The 20,162-nt window shown below is 36.9% G+C and overlaps 4 protein-coding genes across 7 annotated transcripts; 2 read left to right on the forward strand and 2 right to left on the reverse strand.

Moving 5' to 3' along the window:
• The first annotated feature begins 18 nt into the window (after positions 1-18).
• Positions 19-2,013, forward strand: LOC110599605. 2 transcript variants are annotated; one of them, XM_021736059.2, is made up of 4 exons: positions 19-225; positions 614-713; positions 874-974; positions 1,335-2,013. In XM_021736059.2, the coding sequence occupies exons 1-4, from the start codon at positions 90-92 to the stop codon at positions 1,805-1,807; spliced, it is 810 nt and encodes a 269-aa protein (XP_021591751.1). In that variant the 5' UTR covers positions 19-89; the 3' UTR covers positions 1,808-2,013. The 2 variants fall into 2 exon arrangements, with proteins under 2 accessions (XP_021591751.1, XP_021591752.1); XM_021736060.2 differs by having other exon boundaries at positions 98-225; positions 609-713.
• Positions 2,014-2,150: 137 nt separating this feature from the next.
• On the forward strand, positions 2,151-4,990 carry LOC110599603 (FT-interacting protein 3). The gene is made up of 2 exons (XM_043950343.1): positions 2,151-2,385; positions 2,589-4,990. Exon 2 carries the CDS (start codon positions 2,601-2,603, stop codon positions 4,926-4,928), a length of 2,328 nt encoding a protein of 775 aa, XP_043806278.1. The 5' UTR covers positions 2,151-2,385; positions 2,589-2,600; the 3' UTR covers positions 4,929-4,990.
• Positions 4,991-5,450: 460 nt separating this feature from the next.
• LOC110630919 lies at positions 5,451-8,326 on the reverse strand. Of its 3 annotated transcripts, none has more exons than XM_021778568.2 (3): positions 7,940-8,326; positions 7,107-7,671; positions 5,451-6,992 (listed from the first exon to the last, which is right to left on the reverse strand). In XM_021778568.2, exons 2-3 carry the CDS (start codon positions 7,218-7,220, stop codon positions 6,237-6,239), a joined length of 870 nt encoding a protein of 289 aa, XP_021634260.1. In that variant the 5' UTR covers positions 7,221-7,671; positions 7,940-8,326; the 3' UTR covers positions 5,451-6,236. The 3 variants fall into 3 exon arrangements, with proteins under 3 accessions (XP_021634260.1, XP_021634261.1, XP_021634258.1); XM_021778569.2 differs by having other exon boundaries at positions 7,107-7,196; positions 7,533-8,325; XM_021778566.2 differs by having other exon boundaries at positions 7,107-8,326.
• A 4,783-nt stretch (positions 8,327-13,109) lies between these two features.
• Positions 13,110-18,585, reverse strand: LOC110631106. The gene is made up of 13 exons (XM_021778823.2): positions 18,303-18,585; positions 17,109-17,311; positions 16,663-16,713; positions 16,406-16,536; positions 16,184-16,300; positions 15,905-16,024; positions 15,568-15,647; positions 14,753-14,922; positions 14,463-14,516; positions 14,035-14,144; positions 13,814-13,927; positions 13,619-13,744; positions 13,110-13,537 (listed from the first exon to the last, which is right to left on the reverse strand). The coding sequence occupies exons 2-13, from the start codon at positions 17,283-17,285 to the stop codon at positions 13,510-13,512; spliced, it is 1,278 nt and encodes a 425-aa protein (XP_021634515.1). The 5' UTR covers positions 17,286-17,311; positions 18,303-18,585; the 3' UTR covers positions 13,110-13,509.
• Positions 18,586-20,162: the final 1,577 nt, after the last annotated feature.

Here is a 20,162-nt window from a genome sequence, read left to right on the forward strand (position 1 = left end):
TTAACAGCAGTAGGGTTAAATCTCATAGTGGCAATTTAACTAAAAGAAAGTCATAAGAGTTTTTTTTATAACTGGACTCTCTGTGTATAATGGGCCCTTGCCGGATGCTTGGTGTGGAGAGAATCTGGCCTCCGAAGTTCAACTCTTTTCCTACAGAAACTGCCGCCCAACCGTCACCAGGCATCCGCTCTGCCTCTCCCGATCTCTCACTCTCTTGTGTTTCAGGCAAGCCAATTGATTTTTTTTTTCTTTAATTTTTTCGTTTATATATATATGGTTCTTCCTTTGAATGTGTATGTGATGTTTCAGTGGGATGGGCTTCTTCAATGTTTTGATGTACGTAGAAAATGGTACAAGTAGATAAAACCATTCCATTAATTTGCAGGTTTACCTAACTATTCTGCGCCAAGTTGCCAAAAATTGAATTTCCATTGAACCTGTTGTTATTAGTCTCGTTTGATCACTAATCATTGGTTCCCTTATTTTCATTTCTTGATTCTTTGTTCACCATATTTCATGTCTTATGCACCATGAGCAGAACTCAAAATTTGTCTTTTTATTTATTTTTTTATTAATTGAATACTCTTTGTTTTTTCAAAAAAAAAAAGGAAAGAAATGGGAACCATCGTTAGTAAAGCTGCAAATGGCCTTGGAGGTGTTCTTGCTAATGTTTTTAGTGCTCCTTTCAAGACTATTCTTGGAGCATCATGTGAGTAAGTATACTCTCTTATCATTCTTAATTTAATCTTTATTTACAAGTTTCAAGTGCCTTAATCTTTATCCATTATGTACAACCATAAATCTCAATTCATTTCCTTAATCTTGTTACTAACTAATATAAAACAACTGCATCATGCGTTGATGAATCTGCAGGGATGTTTGTGCGGGGCCATGGGATGTAGTCTGTTTTATTGAGCACTTGTGTGTCTCTGATCTGGTGAAGTTGTTGATGATTTTGGGACTCTGCTACATAAGTAAGTCTTTTTATTATTTTCTCATCTTGAAATATAAATTCCGTTTGTTAATTACTTTTTCTTTTAATATTAGAGTTTCCTTTTTAATTGTTTCATGCGCATAACATGTTCATAATTTTATTTGAGGCTAAGTACTTTATACTATCTAGGTAGCAATACATTCTCTATGCCGAATCTGTTTTAATGCTTGATTTTAATTCTCGATGGTTTATGCTTAATTCATGAGAAATTATGTTTTGTCTCTACAGTTGGGATACAGTGGTGGGAGCAGTGGGGAGAAATTTGATTTTTACGGTCTAAGATATCTTTTTTAGAGAAAAAGGCATGAGTATTAAATGTATTCATCTTATTGGTTGACAGCTTTGATGTTCTTGTACCTATTATTCAAGCTGGGAATTTTCCAATGCATAGGAAGAAGCATCTGTAAGATGTGTTGGGCTGGATGTGAGACATATTGGTTCTCATTACAATATGTTACCTGTTTTCTGTGGCACAAGTTAAAGAACACAAAACGCGTACATCGTAGACGTTTTCGAGACATCGAAAAAGGGATTACTTCAACCTCTGAAAGTGACTATTCAGATAACTGTCATCACGTTGTTAGAAAGAAAAGGGAAGGAAGAAATTTTCATCTGCAGAGCTCTCGCTATGCTTCAAGCCATAGTCGCTATCGACACCACCACCATGTGACATTGAAGACCGGCAAAATTTCTGCTCATGTTAAGGGTGGATCCCAAAGGCTAAGGAATTCAAGACGATTGAAAATAAATAAAGTTAAAAATCATCGAAAGGATCTTGGAATTATGAGGAGGAGGAGGAGAGGCATGAGGTGATCATGCAATTTTCAAGAGAATATGAGGTGAACAAGCAAGTAAAAAAGTTATGAATGTTGCAAGTGTTTGTGTAGGACACAAGAGTCTCAACCAAATCTTGAGAGCTTACAATATCACATGTAAATCAGACTGATTTGTTCCTGCATTTATTTAAAAGTTAGCAAAAATAAAGATTATGCATGATTGCATCAGAATTTTCAATTGAATTATTTTATTGCAAATAATTCGTTATCTACGGCTCCAAAATCAGCTTTCCGAAGTCTTATCTATAACAGAAGCAAAGTATTTTCCGTTGCATATAAAAGGATCCTCGTCTTTAATGTTATATCGTCATCGTATCTGAATTAAGAAATGTATTTCCTAGAATTAGGATATCTTCTAAATGCAAAAACGAATCATGATTTATGAATAATTCATTATGTAATCAGATCATGTAGGTCATGATCTTGGTGCATTTATTTCCCCCTGATTCTTCCCTTGTCAAAAAAAATTTCCTTATTCCCTGAAAATGAAATTATAACATTAACATTGTGGAGTTGCTGGTGCGCAGTAAGCAAACATCTTCTCGGGTGTTTTTGGTACGTCTGCATATCCATTTTATTTCACACATTACTCTTCTCATTTGTCTGCTCCGTTGATTTTGTTTCCTTCGATTCCATGTCCAAGACTGCCAATCTTTATTAATCAATTTACACACAAGCTCTCGTGGCAATTTTTTTTAGCTTGACTGTGCAATCTAATATCTCTTTTGAATCTTGTTGAACAATTACAATTCTTGCAGTTTTGATGAGCAATGCCGCCTAAGGAAAAACCAGAAGAGGACTACTCCCTCAAGGAGACAACACCTAATATTGGCACCCGGAATATCGCACCCGCTAATCATAAGCTCACACTTGTAGAACAACGACAGTTCGTTTATGTTAGGATTGTGAGAGCCAAGAATTTGCTAGTTAATAATGCCACTGGCACTTGTGACCCTTATGTTGAGATAAAGATGGGCAACTATAAGGGAATAACAAGATTTCTTGGCAAGACCTCCAATCCTGAATGGAACCAAGTGTTTGCTTTCACAAAGGATGGGCTCCACACTAGGATACTAGATATCTTGGTGAAAGATAAAGAGTTGGTGCATGATACGCTTATTGGTGGGGTTTCATTCAATATAGCCGACATTCCCACACGGTTTCCTCCGGATGGTCCGTTGGCACCTCAGTGGTACAGATTAGAGGATAGCAATGGGGTCAAAGTTCTGGGACTAGGAGAGCTGATGTTGGCTGTTTGGATAGGGAATCAAGCAGATGATGCATATTCGATTGCTTGGCATTCTGATGCTGCTGCTGTTAGCAGTCAAAGTGTATCAAACACACGTTCTAAGATATATTTATCTCCAAGATTGTGGTATCTTAGAGTTCACGTGATTGGAGCACAGGATTTGGTGCCTGCAGATAAGAACAGGAACCTACAAGTTTATGTAAAGGGTATCCTTGGGAATATAGTTTTAAGGAGTAGAGTTTCAGTGGATAAGAGTGCCAATCCTAGATGGAATGAGGAATTGATATTTGTTGCAGCAGAGCCATTTGATGACCCTTTGATTTTGAGTGTGCAAGATAAGATAGGAGGTAATAAGGTGGAATGTCTAGGAAGGTGTGTGATTGCTCTGCAAAACGTGGACAAGCGGCTTTTACCACTAGCTATGGGAGATAAGTGGATTAATCTGGAGAGGCATGTGGAGGGAGGTGAAGGTGAGAAGGAAGTGCAGTTCTCTAGTAGGCTTCATCTTAAGGTGTTTTTGGATGGTGTGTATCATGTTTTCGATGAACCCACATCTTACTGCAGTGATTTCAGGGCAACGTCACCCGAGTTATGGCCAGATAGAATTGGTATATTGGAATTGGGAATCCTGAAAGCTGAAGGCTTGCTTCCCATGAAGTCCAAGGATGGTCGTGGAACTACAGACGCTTATTGCGTAGCCAAATACGGGCAGAAGTGGGTGCGAACGAGCACTGTAATTGACAGTTTATCTCCAAGATGGAATGAACAATATTATTGGGATGTTTATGATCCGTGTACAGTTATTACAGTTGGGGTTTTTGATAATAGTCATATAGGAACAGATGACAACAAGAATGGAGGGACAAAAGATCCAAGAATTGGCAAGGTAAGGATTCGTCTGTCTACCCTTGAAACTGGTAGGATATACACACATGCTTACCCGCTTATAGTCCTGCAACCTAATGGGTTGAAGAAAATGGGAGAACTTCATTTGGCTGTAAAATTTGGTTGCACCTCTTTGTTTAATTTGTTATATTCATATACACAGCCTTTGCTTCCTAGAATGCATTACACTAGCCCATTGTCCGTGTATGAGCTTGACAGTTTAAGGCACCAGGCTATTTATGTTGTCTGTTTAAGGCTGGGACGCGCGGATCCACCTTTAAAGAGGGAGGTTGTGGAGTATATGCTGGATACAGGTGCAAACACGTGGAGTCTGAGAAGAGGAAAAGCAAACTGTGAGAGAGTTCTGAGATGCCTGAGAGGTATTATTGGATTTTGGAAATGGTTTGACGGGATACGCCAATGGAAGAATCCAATAGCAACAATAGCAGTACACTTGGGGTTCCTTGTCCTTGTTATCTACCCAACACTAATATTACCAACATGCTTTTTCTCCTTGTTTATAGTTGGAGTTTGGAGGTATCTAAAGAGGCCTAGACACCCGCCTTTCGTGGATACCAAATTATCTCATGCTGAAACTGCGCATCCTGATGACTTGGATGAAGAATTCGATCCATTTCCAACGTCCAAGGCAGGTGATGTTGTAAAGAAAAGGTATGACAGATTGAGAAGCATAGCAGGGAGGTTGATGACAGTGATAGGTGACTTGGCAACTCAGTTGGAGAGAGTAAATTCTGTGCTGAGCTGGAGGGATCCCAAAGCTACCTTAATGTTCCTGATAATGTGTTTGATTGGTGGGTTTGTTGTATATATGTCTCCTTTGAGATACTTGGTCATCCTTGCGGGAACATATGTGATGAGGCCTCCAAGGATGAGGGCAAATATTTCTTCTCTGCCCCAGAATTTCCTTAGAAGATTACCTGCTAAAACAGATACAATTTTGTAATAATCAACTTATTAATCTTTCATCATTGGCTAAGTCTACTCTTTCTTCTAAATTCTAATAAGACTAGAAAGCTTTTATCCAAATTTCTTTTTATATATTTACATTTTTTAGATAATATATTTATATTTTAAGTTTATATGATCAATAATTATAATATAACACGTAAAGTTCATAAATTTTAACATCATACATATAATTCAACCATAATAACATAATTTTGATTATACGAGAATATCATACTCACATTTATCTCCTATTTAAGTTATTCATGAAAAAAATAATCCCACAATCAATAGTGCGTGTATGAGTTTACCTTGCTAATGCGATCATAATAATCATACGGATGTATTCAATAATTCTTTTCCTTTGCTGATGTTAACTTGGATGGCGCTCTTGTCATGCAACATGAAGAGACAAAGCTGAGTGAAAATCTAGTTTTTGTTTACGTGGGCACAAACCCTGGAAACGAACTCTCGCTCAATATACTTTTCAATCTCAATTGGTTATTAATCAGCCCACAGATTGCACTTACGAAGCCTAATTAGCAGTTCATCTGATTCATGTTAGCATGGTTTTCTTTACTACACGACACCAGAAACACATGTCAAGCGCTTTCGAGGAAAACAAATACAAAAACAAAGACGACATTTCCCTCCTATACACATTTTATCTTCTGCTTGACGTGGATCTTTTTTCTACAATACCCAAAACATATCTTTCCTTTCCTACCACTGTTACAAGGCTCCTCTTCAACCCTCTAAATTTACAAAACATATGAAGCCATAGACTAAGATCTTATACTAGTTGCTCACGGCCTTTGCTTTTCCCAAGTCCGTTACATTCTAGAGACGATTATGTTATTTTGGAATTTGATTGACGAATACATGCAATTCTTCTCTTGCCAAAGATTCCTTTTTCTTAGCTTCGCTGTACCTTTGAATAGCATGGGAATATGCACAAAATGGACAGCAGAAATTTCCCTGCTCATCAAAGCTCAATGAGGGACCCAAGCACTTTTCATGAAAAACCAATGAGCAACCAACAGCACTACAAACCAACACCTGATCACATTTGCTGCACTTTAAACAAGAATATATGGCTTTGTCTGGCCAGCTATTGCCGGAAAAGCACCAGCTACTGTGCACCGGGAGCTCAGAAAACGATTCTTCTTCATGCTATCTACCTTTTTGAGATGATATTGATTGACATCACTTGTCGTACATTGTTTGCAAAGATGCTCCATGCCACCAGCCTTATCATCGGTAATATTCCTCAGAGATCCACTCAAGGGTGGAGCATTTGATGTTTTCAGTTGCATACACTGTTTACCGTCATCTTTAGTTCATCAAAGGAGACTTTTTGCTGGATGTTCATGACGGGTGCCTTATTCAATGCTCCATGCCCATCCTCATTAACTTCTTCCAGCTGAAAATACAGGTGGGATCCATCTCCAGATGTATCTAGTTGCATTTTGTTGGCACTATCTGTATTCTCAAATGGATTGTGCTGGAATTGATCAATAGCACTGGCATCAGGACTCTGCCCAAGCCTATTTGTGGAGAAAAACCTGCCATCATCGTTCTCTAAAGACCTGCATTCATCCAATTTTCCTACCCGACATTCTCTTTCTGCATCTTGACTTCCTTTTCCAGTATCTCCACCTATTCTCTCAGACAAATTTTCAGCCAACTGATTGCCATGTTGTGGAACTGAAATTTGTTTCACAGACTGAGTTGCACATGAAGAATTCTGCTTATGCCTCTTGGCATTTACATGGAGATCACCATCATGCATACAGTCTTGGCTTTCCTGGAAGTCTTGACTTGAATTTTTGCATGTAAAATCACTTTGATTCCTCTTAAAATGTAATAAATTCTTGATGCATGAATCATCTCTCACCATTACGTTTTCATTTTCAGGTGGCACGACATTGGAGTTCCCAACTGATGGCATATTACAAAAATCCACAGGACTTCTGTCAGAATCATCACTTGTATGTACCAGTCTACTTCGACCAATTACAGGAGTTGGATATGAAATAGCTTCTGGAATTACATGTTTCAGCTGTTTGTAAGCAACAAAAGAAAAAGCATCACAAGAAATAGATGAAGATTCATGATATTTTTAACCTCTTCAGTGTGCTAGAGAACTTCATAGGAAAAAGAAATTCTTAGTTACCTGTTCTAAAGCACAAAGAGGCAAGGAAGCTCTTTTATGCAAAATGAAAAGGACATCCCCTTTAATCAAATCTGACCCTGATGTCTGAGACTGGAGTAATCCATGAGTTAACATTACAACACTATCTCTATTCAATATCAGGATTTTATAAGAAATGCATCTCTTTGAAATTCCTTCTTTTTAACCAATCAAATGGTTCATACAACTAAAGCCAGATTAAAATAAAAGGGGCAGCATTATGAATAGGACCAAACAAATGCTCCAATTTTCTCAAAGCTATCCTTTCCCTCGTGTTTTTACTCAACTCATGAGGTAACAATGAAGAGTAATTGATCGAATCTGAGACAAATTAACTTAAAACACCTTAAGCCCACCAATCAGGTACATTATCAACATAGTAGGTATACGAGAACGTTTCCAACATACCATGTAAAGTCGACAGCTCTATGTGCCCGAATTTCGCTAGGTATTCAATGAGCCGTTCCCACGTAACTTTAGACTTGAGGCTAAAAGGGTTACCCATCAACGCTGGTATTCCGAATTTAGTCCATGAAAGCTGGACAGTCTTCAATCCACATTATGCGAGTTTCAATTATAAATTATCGTATTATAAAATGTAAAGAATTTCTTCTACCCAACAAGGCACAAGTGTTTTGCGGAAATATATGAGAACGTTAAGGAAAAAAAAAAAAGGGGGGTTTCACGCTACTCTGAAAAATAGCGTGTGGGCTACACAAATCTTATACAGCGGGAAGGTGCATGGGGGGGGGAAGACATTAAATTTACTCAGTTTTCTCGGCTACCAAGCAGAAGATAAAATGCAGAATCCGTACCTTTAAAGCCTACCTAGAACGCTGAAGCAGATCTCTGAGCTCATGACAGAAGTCGGGCGGTCGCAAAAGCTAAGCGCTTTGTTACGCCTCTCAACCCCTGACTCACCGCGACCGCTCCCCCGTGACTCCAATTACTAAGCGTTGCTCGATTGCACAAGAATTGTTGTTTTGTTCAAAAAAAAAAAAAGAAAAGCTCAGCTTTTAAAATTCAAGTTATTGACATACTATAATAATTTGCCAAGTTGCAAAATATTGGAGGAGAGGTCTCTGAGTTGGAATATATAAGATTAGTGAAAAGGAAAAGGTTTTGAAGTTGCATTTTACGAAACGAGTATCATGATTTATCGAGAATAGTGTTGTAATATTTCTATGTATATTTATGTATGAGTATGAGAAGTGGCATTCCAGATTCTGGACTACTCCTATGCTCCAAAATGTTCATGTTTTTCATTCTCTAATGAAATTATTGTTTCAAATATTTTATGTTATTACAAATCCCTCCATAATCATGTACTCTGAATTATTTCTCAAGGCAAATAATAATAATAATAATAATAATAATTTTACGTTTATTTTCCAGTTCATTTCTAAAAATAAAGCCATTTGGTTCTCTCATAAATCGAAATCAAAATGAAAGCTAAAATGGACAAAAAAACAACAACAAACTCAGGAACAACCAAAATCCACATGCCAATGCCAAGTGTCAGTCTCTTTCAATTGCAGACTCCTCCCTGTCACTCTCTACAACTCATCACCTTCTTACAATCTACACGTATGCCTACACTCTCTCACTTCGATTCACCTTTTCTCACATTAACTTCTTGCTGCTCTATTATCCCTCTCTCTCATCTTCTTTAGCCAATTCAATTCGTATAAAGGTAAACTTCTGATACACATTACTGTTCTGGGTTATATATTTTCTTCTTAAATGTTTTCCTGTTTGCCTCCTCTGTTTCAGCTGTTTTTGCTTGACTAATGGTGCAACTTCAAGTTAACAGTAGGTTTGATGGTTTTTTGTTCCAAATTTCCTAATAAATAATAGAATTACTAATTTTGTAATTTGGCTGGCCCTTCCATATTGTGGAATTCTTGTTAGGTTTCGAGTAACCTGGAGATTTGGTTTGAGAGCAAGTTCTTTTCAGTATCTTGTTGAAAACTAGATGTTTTGAATAATAGAGTAGGTGCCTTTCTAAAACTGGTGCAAAAATGGCAAAAGCACTGTGTCACTTTAGTCAATAATTTTTGGATTGAGTTTTCATTATATTGATGCAGAATACTAACAATACTTGATATGCGCTGGTGTCAGTAGTTTCTTTGAGAAAATAAATACTAGAAAAGCAATTATGTAAATATTTTCAGAGACTTTTAGAAATTTCATTCCATTTTGGCAGGAACAAGAAGTTGCATTTGTGTTGTTCTGCTCATTGTTGGCTTGGCTTTAATAAGAAACAAGGTAGCTAAGTAGGATTAAAGTCCAGGATGCAACTTTATTAAATATGATAAACCAGCATATTTGGGTAGCAGTGAACTAGCACCACAATAAACAGCATCACAAGCTAAAGAAGCAGAAATGCACACACACATCTATCTACAGTATTTTTTTTCCCCTTGTATTTTGTTTCAACCTAATCGAGTCCATATTCAAGACAGCTTTTAGCTGCAGGTCTTTTATGTAAGCTTTGTATCTTCTCTTTTGCACTTTTCATGATCATGTGTCATTAGTTGCGACAAGTTCTATATTATGCACTGTTGAATCTTTGCTAGGTGACTGCACATCTTTGCTCTTGTATTAGCTGATCTTTTTGCCTTCTGTTTCAATCATAATTATGAAGGCTATTAGTTTTACTATGAAATTTTCAGGTGTCTGAAATTTTTCATTACTATTTCATGATGTGGTTAGATAAGCCCAGGGCTACATTGGAGTATTTCAGTAGTTTAATTACTCTCCCAAGGTTGGAATCTTCAGAATTAATTTCTGAGGATGCCTCCGATGGCTAAGAACAATAAGATGATTGACAATTGTCAGCATGGACAAAGCCAATTGAAGAACTCTGCAGATGTTTCCTCAACTTCAAATTCGTATACAGCTAAAAAGGGTAACTCTTTCAATTTGCCTCCTCGCAATGTACGCGACGATGGGGTGAGACTTCTATTTGTTTGGCTTGTTTTGAGAATTTGATCATATTCCAATTTTAAGATTCAGTCTTTCTGAGTCTATTTCAGTAACCTAGTTTTGCCACCAGTTTCCATACTTTTCTTTTGTTTTTCAGCATTATTATGAGTGTGTAATCTGTGACAATGGTGGTGATTTGCTCTGTTGTGACACCTGCCCCTGCACTTATCATCTCCAGTGCCTTAATCCACCTCTTGAAGTATGTCAACATTATTTTCTCGCTCACATTCCCGCTTTCCTTTAATTTATGCTAAGACCCTGATATTTATCCTATGTTGTTTGTACTCAAAGTCCATTCCTTCTGGAAATTGGCAATGTGAAAATTGCAGTCAAGATGCTGATCTTTTAACTCCACTGAGGAGTCTCAGGAGCTTGAAAGAAAATGCCTCATCTAGCAAAGTAAAGCTTGCTGTTCCTCATATATGCTTTTCAACGTTTTTACTTGGCTTTGGAAAATGAATCTTGAAGGATTGAGATTATTAGTATTATTGACATAAGAATCTAAGTTCTCTTATGGGACATTATATTTAGTATCTTCTGATATGCCTTGTGTTTCTCCTTTTCTTTCAGAATGCTGTCAACCACATTGGTGAGCAAATAGGTACTCAGAGGGTAAAAGAATTTAAAGTCTACAGAAGACATGCGAGGAAGAAAGGAGGAGAAAAAGAGGAAGATGATGGCCTAAGAAAATTAACTGTCGTCTGTGGTCCTGAATCTGCAAATGAAAATCAAAAGGACAAACCTCCTATGGATACATCAGGATTGTTCAATTGTTCAAGCATTGAACCCGAGTCTGCTGAACAAGCTAATGAAGTTATGGAAGCCAAGGATGCATCAAGGGTATAGGAAAGCATTTTATTATGCTATAACTTGTGCATTTACCACTAAAAAAGCACTAGCCCGACTACAAACAACATTTGGAACATTTATAATGTTATGACAGTTTTATTACATAACAAGAACACCATGAAATCGAACATGAGTACATAAACATCATATGCCCACGTGCATAACATTTCTCCATTTATGAAAAAACATTTTCTCCATTATTCACTTTTTTTTAATCGCTTTATCCCCAGCAACCAAAAGAATCTAACCAAAAACCAGTAGAAGAGCAGGGTAGAGCAATGGTATATCAAGCAATGAACAGCAGTGTTTGTGCGCAAAGTCCTAATGCAAATCAGTACGATGATCTTTGGTTTTTGAGGTAATATGTTATTTCTTATGATGCTTTACTTTCCTAGAGTCATAAAAGCAACTAGAAAAACTAGAGGTCTGTGCTAGAAAGCTAGATTGATGCTTAACCTAGCTAATTGAATATTGTGTGGGACAAAATTATCAGGAATGTCGTTCAGAAGTCAATAGAGGGGCATTACTTTATGCAGGCAAGTGCAAATTCATATTGTAAAATGTTTTGTAGTTTGTTTTTATGAAGCATATTTGGATCACACTTGGTCACGGTGATCTCAAAACAGAATAAAGGAAGGGAAATGCAGCAGATTCTACACCCAAAGTTTACACAATCTAGCAGGGCTAAGAAAGAGAAGTTGTAAGTATGCGTTTTAATATTGGTCAGATGTGTGTAATTTTTCATGTTTTAACAAGTACTTCCTTTAAATAGTGCCAGGCTTCGAGCAAGGCAGAAACAAAAAATTGCGCTCAGGAACAGCAGCAGGGGACTGATCCCTAGTTCAGGTCTAGATGGACGTGCACCACTTCATTTTCATATGGAATCAGCGATTGACTTGAAGGAACCCATATTACAGAAGCCTCTTCTTATGAAAGAGAAAAAGGCCCTAATAGACCAGTTGCATTCTAAAGCTTCAGATCAGAAATATACCCATTTGAATGGTTTTCGGAATCTTTCCAGTACAGTAGACCCTAGAAGATTGCAGTACAGGCAAATTAATTCCGGACGGTTACCCTGTTTTTCATCCTATCAGGCATCAGATGCAAGATTTTCAGAGATTAACCTGAACCATCAGGAAATTGGTAACGGTGATGTTACATTGCAGGAGCTGGTATCTTTCAATCAGGATCTGCCTGGAATTAAAAATTATCCACATTTTGTCAACTTTATTCTCAGTACGGAACAACTAACTTGCCGTGTTATTTATGTATAGGATCTGCGTGCAGAACCTCAAGGAGGCCAACTTCATCCAAGGAGTTCAGCTTCAAACTTGTGGTCCGTTCTACAACCGAGTAAAAATTTTGATAGCATGATTTTGAAGATGTCCAGCTTCAACTCTAACTACATAAGCAAAGATCATGGAATGGTAGATGTTTGGTTAGAGGAAGAACTTGATTCTCTTTGGATGGGAATCCGCAGGTATGGACAGGGAAATTGGGAAGTCATGCTGAGAGACCCTTCTCTGACTTTCTCCAAGCATAAAACTATAGATGATCTGTCACGAAGGTGGAACAAGGAAAAACTAAAAATCATCAACCCTGGAAATGGATCGACCATATTGCCCTCCAGTGTGTTCAGGGATTCAACTGACCAAAGAAAGAACTACTTTCAAGTACCTGACACCACCTTGCCACTTTTGAAGGATCGGCTGCCTTCAAGTTGGGGAAGAAAAGTTCAGGAAAACCTTCTTGTTGGGGGATTAATTAACATTCCCAAGTTCAAAATAGACTCCGAAGCAAGTGAAGACTCGATCCAAACTCACCACCATGAAGGAAAAGAATTGTCTTCAGAGGGCACCATTTCTGATTAGAGTATGCATGTTTCTTGTTTAATCTTTTCCATTACTTTAGGATGGAGTTTCTTTTCATGATAACAGTGAATTATCCTCCTCTTTTTAAACATCCCACCACCCCCCCCCCCCCCCACAAAAAAAAAAGATATATATATATATATATATATTAGCAGCTTTCTAGGCGGGAACTAGATTCTTAGATATGCAAGGGATAATGCGTCAACTATCTTAAATTTCCTGATAGCCCGTCTAGTGACAGCCATCTCAGCAAAAGAAGAAAAATTTAAAACAAAATGAAACAAATGTGAACTTAAGAAATTATTATTTATTTCGAATTCTCCACTTTTTTTCCGAAATTGTCTACTCTTATAAGACGTTGAGCTAATATAATCCTCAACTACAATAGATGGTCATTTATAAAAATAATGTCCGTCTCCCTCTTCTTTTCTACACCCAACAGAAAATGGAAGGAAAAGAGAAGACCAATATTGCAACTGCACATCAAATACAAACAACACATATATTTCTAGATAACTTAACTCACTATGTTGTGAAACCAAAGAAAGAGATGCTGAGACTTTGTCTGATTTGTTTCCAGGATAACAACATTCAGACATTTCGAGCGGCTTCTACAACAATGCCAATAATCAATTACCCAACGTATTGTGAAGGATGGTATGACTTAATTTGTGAATTTACAAGATGGTGCAGCTTCCTGGATCTCTGTAAAGACAAAGATGCATTAATTAGCCACTGCCTATGTCTAACAGAAAATTGCACATGTAAAAATGAGTTGGCGAGTACTTTTTAACATCTTCGTAATTGGCCAAAGCTTGCTCAAATTTAAGCCAAAATGGACCAGTCTCCTGAAGATTCACATTCTTTGGTCCAGCAAGGTAAGCCTGAACAACAAACTGTGGAGTCCTTTCCCTGTTTTAAAACCACCAAGTTAGACGACATGCCTTCACTGAACTTAACTATGCGAAGAAGAAAACATACCTCCCTTCATATTCTGATAAATAAGCCAGATAGGCTGCGCCAAAGTACATGGACACAAATGGCATCGTCAAATCATCAACGGAATCAATTTTGTAAGCCCTATAACCCAACTCTCTAAGCACAAGGAAAAAAATTCGAGTAAATTTCCACATTATGGGTGACCAGAAACCACATACAACTAGAATGCTACTTCCATTAATGAAAATTTGGAAGTGATATACATGTAAAGCCAGAAAGCTGTAGAGTAGTCGATTCCCATTAATCCGATTCGGGGTCCAACGCCGGTCACAAAACGCATGCTAACCATTTCAGCAAGGGCACAAAGGACTGACTGTGCAATAAGAGTTGAACAAAGTGTCATGAAAAGAAATTAGATAAAAAGTTACATAGAAGAAGATGAGTACAGTAGGGAAAGAAATCTAAGGGCAGACTTTAAATTTATAATGCTCAAGAAACAAACAATCAATAGTAATTCAAACAGAAAACTATCTTCTTGGCATCTCCAGATCTCAAGGAGGAAAAGAACTTGAGAAGAGGAAAGAGCCAACAAATAGTGTCTTATCTTATTACAGAAACAGAGAGGCATTATTAGCAAATGAATATACACTTGAGAAACAAAGAAACCTTACTAGATATGGTATGTACTCACTGGTTTAACTTTCCTTGTACTAAAGTGCTTTGAAAGAATTGTCTCCGCAACCGCCTGCATAAGGTCATTTTTGGTGAGTTGAGCAATGAAGATATCAAGGGAAGTCATACAGCCAGTACCAACGCATCCAAACCCTCAACAATTAAATGGCTATTAGCATCATAAATTGCGACATCTCCACCCACAAAGATATTGACAACAAGATCAATCTTAGACCAGGAGAAAAATAAGGAACAATACAGTAAGGATACGCATTATAATTCTGCAAAGCAGCAATATTTCATCCATACCTTCACTTCTACCCGGGAAAGATACGGTCTCTTGTCCTTGTCATGTGAAAAGCGTACCTTTCCACGTTTTTCTCCACATTTCATCCACTCTCTAGCAACATCATTGTTATTCCACATCTCTATCATGTCTTCTGTAGAAGCCCTAGAGTCCCAATATTCATGACTACCACCTGCTCTCTCAGAATAGCAAAAGTAACTCACCTCAGATAATTACCAGTTTAAGGGAGCAAAATTCCCACATGTGAGAAGAAATTTGGGAATCATAACTATTCTCACTAAAAATATCAACCTCAAGGTAAAACGCAGTCGATCAAGCATCATAGACACCATACGTTAACCAACTTAGAAAGGGACCATTGCCAGTTGCATTGGTTACTGACTTCAGAAAGACCAAAAAAATCATGAATAGAAAACATGCAATTGGAATGATTTCTACTCAAAAATGGTCTTTGCATATGACTTACCATCAGCATTGAAGACAACATCTTTATTTCATTTGCACCACCTTCTCAAATAAACTAAGGTGGTAACTGTACTTATCTGCTAGATTCTTCCAGAACTTCTGCTATCATTCATTGTTTATAATCTCAAAAATATCATAATTTTTGGAACTTGACTTAAGTACAAATGAAAGGAAAAGGTAAAAGCTTAACCACATGAAGTTATATGACCAACAAAAAGGAAAGATTTTTTCAATGACAACGAGATGTATGAATATTTCCTTTTATTATGTTATTAATTTTGAAATTTCTGATCATTAAAATACTGAAAATAGAAACTTAAAGGTCTAAGAATTTCAGTGGGAAATGAACAACCTGTGTTTTGTGAAGCAGATACGGCTGCAGCAGCAGAAGCACAAGAATTGTTTACTGAAGGACCTTCATCTACAAAGCTTCTGTAAAACAGTGATACAGATGCAATCAATTTCAAATATCATTTATCTATTTTCTTTAGACATGGCCTGTTAGAATTTGCAAGGAACAAGTCCTGCTGAGGATAAGATACCCTGCTGTATGGAAATTATAGCATGTAGTTAAATTACAAAGTAGCCATTTTGCTTTCAGAAATTAACAGCTAAATAATATCTTCAGAATAGCTATCAAAGATGTCGATATAAACAGTAAATTAAAATTGAGGAGTGCAAACAAACACCTTGATGGGAGACTTTCCTTGACTGAAAGGTAACGTTTCCAATGCTGCAAAGTTGACTTATGATTTGCCTTTTTTGTGCCACCTTTATATGCCCTAACTACAAACTCTTCACTTCTTTCTCTGCCAAAAAAAGCTCTAGTGTTGATACTCCCAAATAAATGAAACTCAAAATGGTAGCTTTTGAATTATGAGAACAAAATGTAGAATGAAACATGCACAAGGCAACAAAAAAGCGTGGATGCAAAATGGAACAGATGATTTCTATAATTGACAACTTACTTTTGCTCAAAGTTTGATAACCATTTAAGGTATGCGGCCCCAAAATATACACTTACAAAAGGCCTATACAGAATATCTGGATTCTCTTGTACATCATATATCCGGTAGCCCATATCTCTATGAACAAGTTGCAATTACAACATTAAGCCAGATATAAAACCAGAAATAAGAACCTACTTAAGGAGTTGTTTTCAAAGTGGGATTAGAACATGTATCTGATACCTGACAAGCCACTCTGCTGTTTTTGGTACCAGTTGCATGATTCCTATGGTGGTCTCCTTAGTTTTTTTGTTATAGTTTGTAGCAAGCAACTTCCTATCACTTGCTAATTCAGCAATGGCACAGAGCATATCCTGTAAAAATGGGGGAAGGATGCAAGTGAAGTCATTTATAAATTATCCTATCAAATAAGATTAATATAAGAAAAAATTGTTCAAGCACAAATAAAGAGTTGAATTTTATGACTAAAGTGAACATACCGGAAGGATCTGAGAATCAAAATGTCTGCGGACAATAATTTCAGTGACAGCCTGAAATTAGAACATGAGATTAAAACAAAACAGCTTCTACCTAATAATCTGCAACTGCAAGTCAATTTTATTTTAGAAAAATAAATAAAGAAGGCACTATAACTGCTTAATCAAATTGTGGGAGTGCCAAAAATGAAACAAACGTCTCCAGAATTTAACGATAGCTCCGTTTCAAACTCTACAAACTTCAGAAGAAGAAAAGCAGTTTGTTTTTGTCATTAAGATGCTGCTTCAATGAATCATTCAGTAGAAATGAGATTGTGTTTTTTCATACTCAAGAACAGCAACATTCAAATATCAATGAAAAAGGTCCACAGCAAGGATTAACGTTTCAATTTAATAAGGGCAATGCAAAAACTATGGTTTCCAAGTAAATGATGGGCAGTTTATTTTACCTTCATCTCAGTTTGTGTCAAATAAGGCTCGCCATCAGGGTCCCTTGAAAGGTGAACCTTCTGTCCTTTAGTCTCTCCAGCATCGAACCATTCAGTGCTCACTTCAGGCACCCACCACATTTCTTCCATGTCCTGTGGTTCAACACACTCATCCCAATATTTGAAGCTGATGCCCATCCTGGAGACTGCTCTCTATGATGTGTCTATCAACAATGAAAAGATTAATTTCAGTGCGGAGTTGCATCTCCAAGTGATGTATATATACATGTTCAGAACAAATGGCAAGCAAAATAAACTTTCTAGAACCTAGACTTTCAAAAATGTTCCACCTGCACATCTCATTGGTCAAGGTACCAGAACATGGCACTTCATAGGAAGAACCAACGCAAGAAAATATCATAGAATGTGATTTCCAAAGCTCTTCTTTTCTTTCTTTTTGAGAACCACATGCAATTTTGAAAGCTCATCCATTTCAAAATCTAGCTTAAGCAAACATGGAGAATTATGCATGCAAAGTATAATTCCATATATGACTGAGGAAGCCACTTTACTAGAAATATCAATAACTAAACTTGATAAATAATACCTGAAGCACAACACATCAAGAAACTCAAGATCTAAGAATTTGTGTCGATTATGGTTAAGAATTAGAATGCATATTGATATGGAAATGATTTCACTTCTCATGGTATTTCTTTAGAATAGCATTCCAAAATTGGATGTCTGCACTTGAAGAAAACAAAGTGGAGTCTTCCTATTCCATTCTTCCAATGCAGTAGCCAAATGCGGCCTTACCGTATAGCAACGAATGAATCGTAATTACTCAACCTCAAACTGACAAGGATAGAAATCAAATCAAAATCCAATTTCCGTCTTTATATGCAAATAGCATCTTTGAAATCTACATTCGTGATAGTGCAAGCATGGAAAGCACGCAGGGTCACCGATTGGTTTCTCCTTAAAATTCATACACTATGAAATAGGAATCTAAAAACGAAAATTTACAAACTGAATCACTGTCATTAAAATCTTGAGATACAAATCCACTTGTCAATTTTTGTAATTGAACAAACACACCAGTAGTGTAAATTAGAAACAGAAAATAGGAAATGGCAGACACCCAGAAACCATATCTATAAATATATAATTAAGGTTTGAATCGGAGATTATCAAAAGAGAAAGAGAGAAAGATACCAGCTTGATGGGAAAATTGGCTTCTTCTTTTTTTCTGGTGTTCCTTTAAGGATCAATGAAAGATCTGGTTCTCATACTCCTATCTTTCTGGTATTGGATGGAGAAAAAAAATGAGAATGGAAAAAAGAAGGAATAAAATTTAGGGAAAGGAGGAGAGAAGGAAGGGAATTTTGGAGGGAGATTATGGCTAATTAGCTCCTCTGAGTTTTCTGGTGGCGAGCCAATTGTGTTGGTTGAAGAGGATGCTTGAGAGTTCGACACTTGGCAATTGCCACGCTGTTGTTTCTCTCTCTGGTGAGATGGCATTGTCTCCGGCTGAGAAAGGCTTCCTTGTGCTCGAGTATATGCTAACGGAAATACATAAAAGAAAATTAAAATCATTTGGGAAATTTTTGTTTATTGTTGAGTAAATTTTTTTTTTATATCCCATGTGTCCCTTAGTATTACAATAAATTTCATATAAATTAATAAGAATATAGTTCATATGTGATAAATTTTAGTTTTTAATATATTCTGCATTTTTATTGCTATATTTTGAAATTATTCTTAAAATTGATAATTTTAATGCATATTAAATTTTAAAAAATAATAAATAAATTATTAATTAAAAAAATGACTGATAGCTACATAATAATTCTCAAAAGTAAACTATGAACTATAATTATAAGATAAGTCCATGTGATAATAGTTTGGTGAGCCGAAGACGTGGTTTATTTCAAAATAAAGAAGATCCGAACATTTTAGCGCCCGAATTATCACTAAAAAATTCGTCATTCCCTCAACAAGCAAGTCTCTAAGCGAAGTTATCGTTATCAAATACGGCTCAGCATATCTCCATTATATTTCTGATTGCGAAATTTCTAACTAAATAGCTGATGATGTCCCATATCAAGCAAACAACCAAATTATCACCAGATTATCAGAGAAATATCATACTCATCCTAATCTCTTACAGTATAAAGGGAGAAGAACCACAAAGACAAAAGTACGTAATTCTTGAACACTAAAACTTTAAGCTTTCCATTACACTTTCTCTCATCCAGTTACTGACTTGAGCATCAGAGTAGTTGTCGTGAGCACCCACTATTACTTCACGTTGTCTCCCTTGCAGGTCTTAGCCCATCGCAATACAGTTCTATTATGATCAAGTCATCAGTTTAAATCTTAGCAACATAATTTGGTTCCGCTATTGGGAGGTGCATTGATTCCCCTTTATTCATTTGGATCACAACCGATTTCCCATCATTTTTTCGCACTCTCAAAATGGCCGGTAGTCCAAGAGCAACTGTTGATATTGCTATTGATGAGAGAGTAATTGTTTCCTCTACTTTAGATAACAGAGAAAATACACTTCCAGTGATCAATGAAACAGACTTCAAATATTTAAACAACAAGCAGCTACTCCAATATATTCAAAAGTTGCAGGCTACTTTCGACCAGTATAAGGCTCAGTAAGAGGTATCCAAAATGGACCTCGCGAAAAGCGACGAAGCCTCTATAGATACTCTAGAGGGCCCAAGCTGAAGCGGCCAACTTGTGACCCAAAGGGAGGGTCGAATCTGAAGACGAATCGAACGAACCTCTGAAAGGGTGAGATTGGAAGTTAGTGCGAGCTGTGCAAAGATACCAAAAGGAATAAGAAGAAGATTTCAGTTTAGATGGTGTCTCGCCTCTTTCAGAAGAAATATTAGTGGAAACCTTCTCCGCCAAGTTCAAGCTACCCAGCTTAGATAAATACAATGGGACGGTGGACCCTAAAAGCCATCTAACCATTTTCAGGATGACCATGCAGCTTCAAGACGTCAATGATTTTGTATTATGCTGAGTGTTTTCGTCCACACTTACAGGTTTGGTCCAGAA

Source organism: Manihot esculenta, chromosome 14, assembly GCF_001659605.2.
Source record: "Manihot esculenta cultivar AM560-2 chromosome 14, M.esculenta_v8, whole genome shotgun sequence".
NCBI classification, from domain to species: domain Eukaryota; kingdom Viridiplantae; phylum Streptophyta; class Magnoliopsida; order Malpighiales; family Euphorbiaceae; genus Manihot; species Manihot esculenta.

What these genes read in the sequence shown, in the direction of transcription:
- LOC110599605 (XM_021736059.2), top strand. Translation starts at nt 90, where the DNA reads ATGGGCCCTTGCCGGATGCTTGGTGTGGAGAGAATCTGGCCTCCGAAG. An exon ending in CTCACTCTCTTGTGTTTCAG is followed by an intron (nt 226 to 613) that starts GCAAGCCAATTG and finishes AAAAAAGGAAAG; the next exon opens with AAATGGGAACCATCGTTAGT. An exon ending in TTTGGGACTCTGCTACATAA is followed by an intron (nt 975 to 1,334) that starts GTAAGTCTTTTT and finishes ATTGGTTGACAG; the next exon opens with CTTTGATGTTCTTGTACCTA.
- LOC110599603 (XM_043950343.1), top strand. Translation starts at nt 2,601, where the DNA reads ATGCCGCCTAAGGAAAAACCAGAAGAGGACTACTCCCTCAAGGAGACA.
- LOC110630919 (XM_021778568.2), bottom strand. Translation starts at nt 7,220, where the DNA reads ATGTTAACTCATGGATTACTCCAGTCTCAGACATCAGGGTCAGATTTG. An exon ending in CTCTTTGTGCTTTAGAACAG is followed by an intron (nt 6,993 to 7,106) that starts GTAACTAAGAAT and finishes GCTTACAAACAG; the next exon opens with CTGAAACATGTAATTCCAGA.
- LOC110631106 (XM_021778823.2), bottom strand. Translation starts at nt 17,285, where the DNA reads ATGGGCATCAGCTTCAAATATTGGGATGAGTGTGTTGAACCACAGGAC. An exon ending in AAGGAAAGTCTCCCATCAAG is followed by an intron (nt 15,648 to 15,904) that starts GTGTTTGTTTGC and finishes ACTGTTTTACAG; the next exon opens with AAGCTTTGTAGATGAAGGTC. An exon ending in AATTACGAAGATGTTAAAAA is followed by an intron (nt 13,538 to 13,618) that starts GTACTCGCCAAC and finishes TTGTCTTTACAG; the next exon opens with AGATCCAGGAAGCTGCACCA.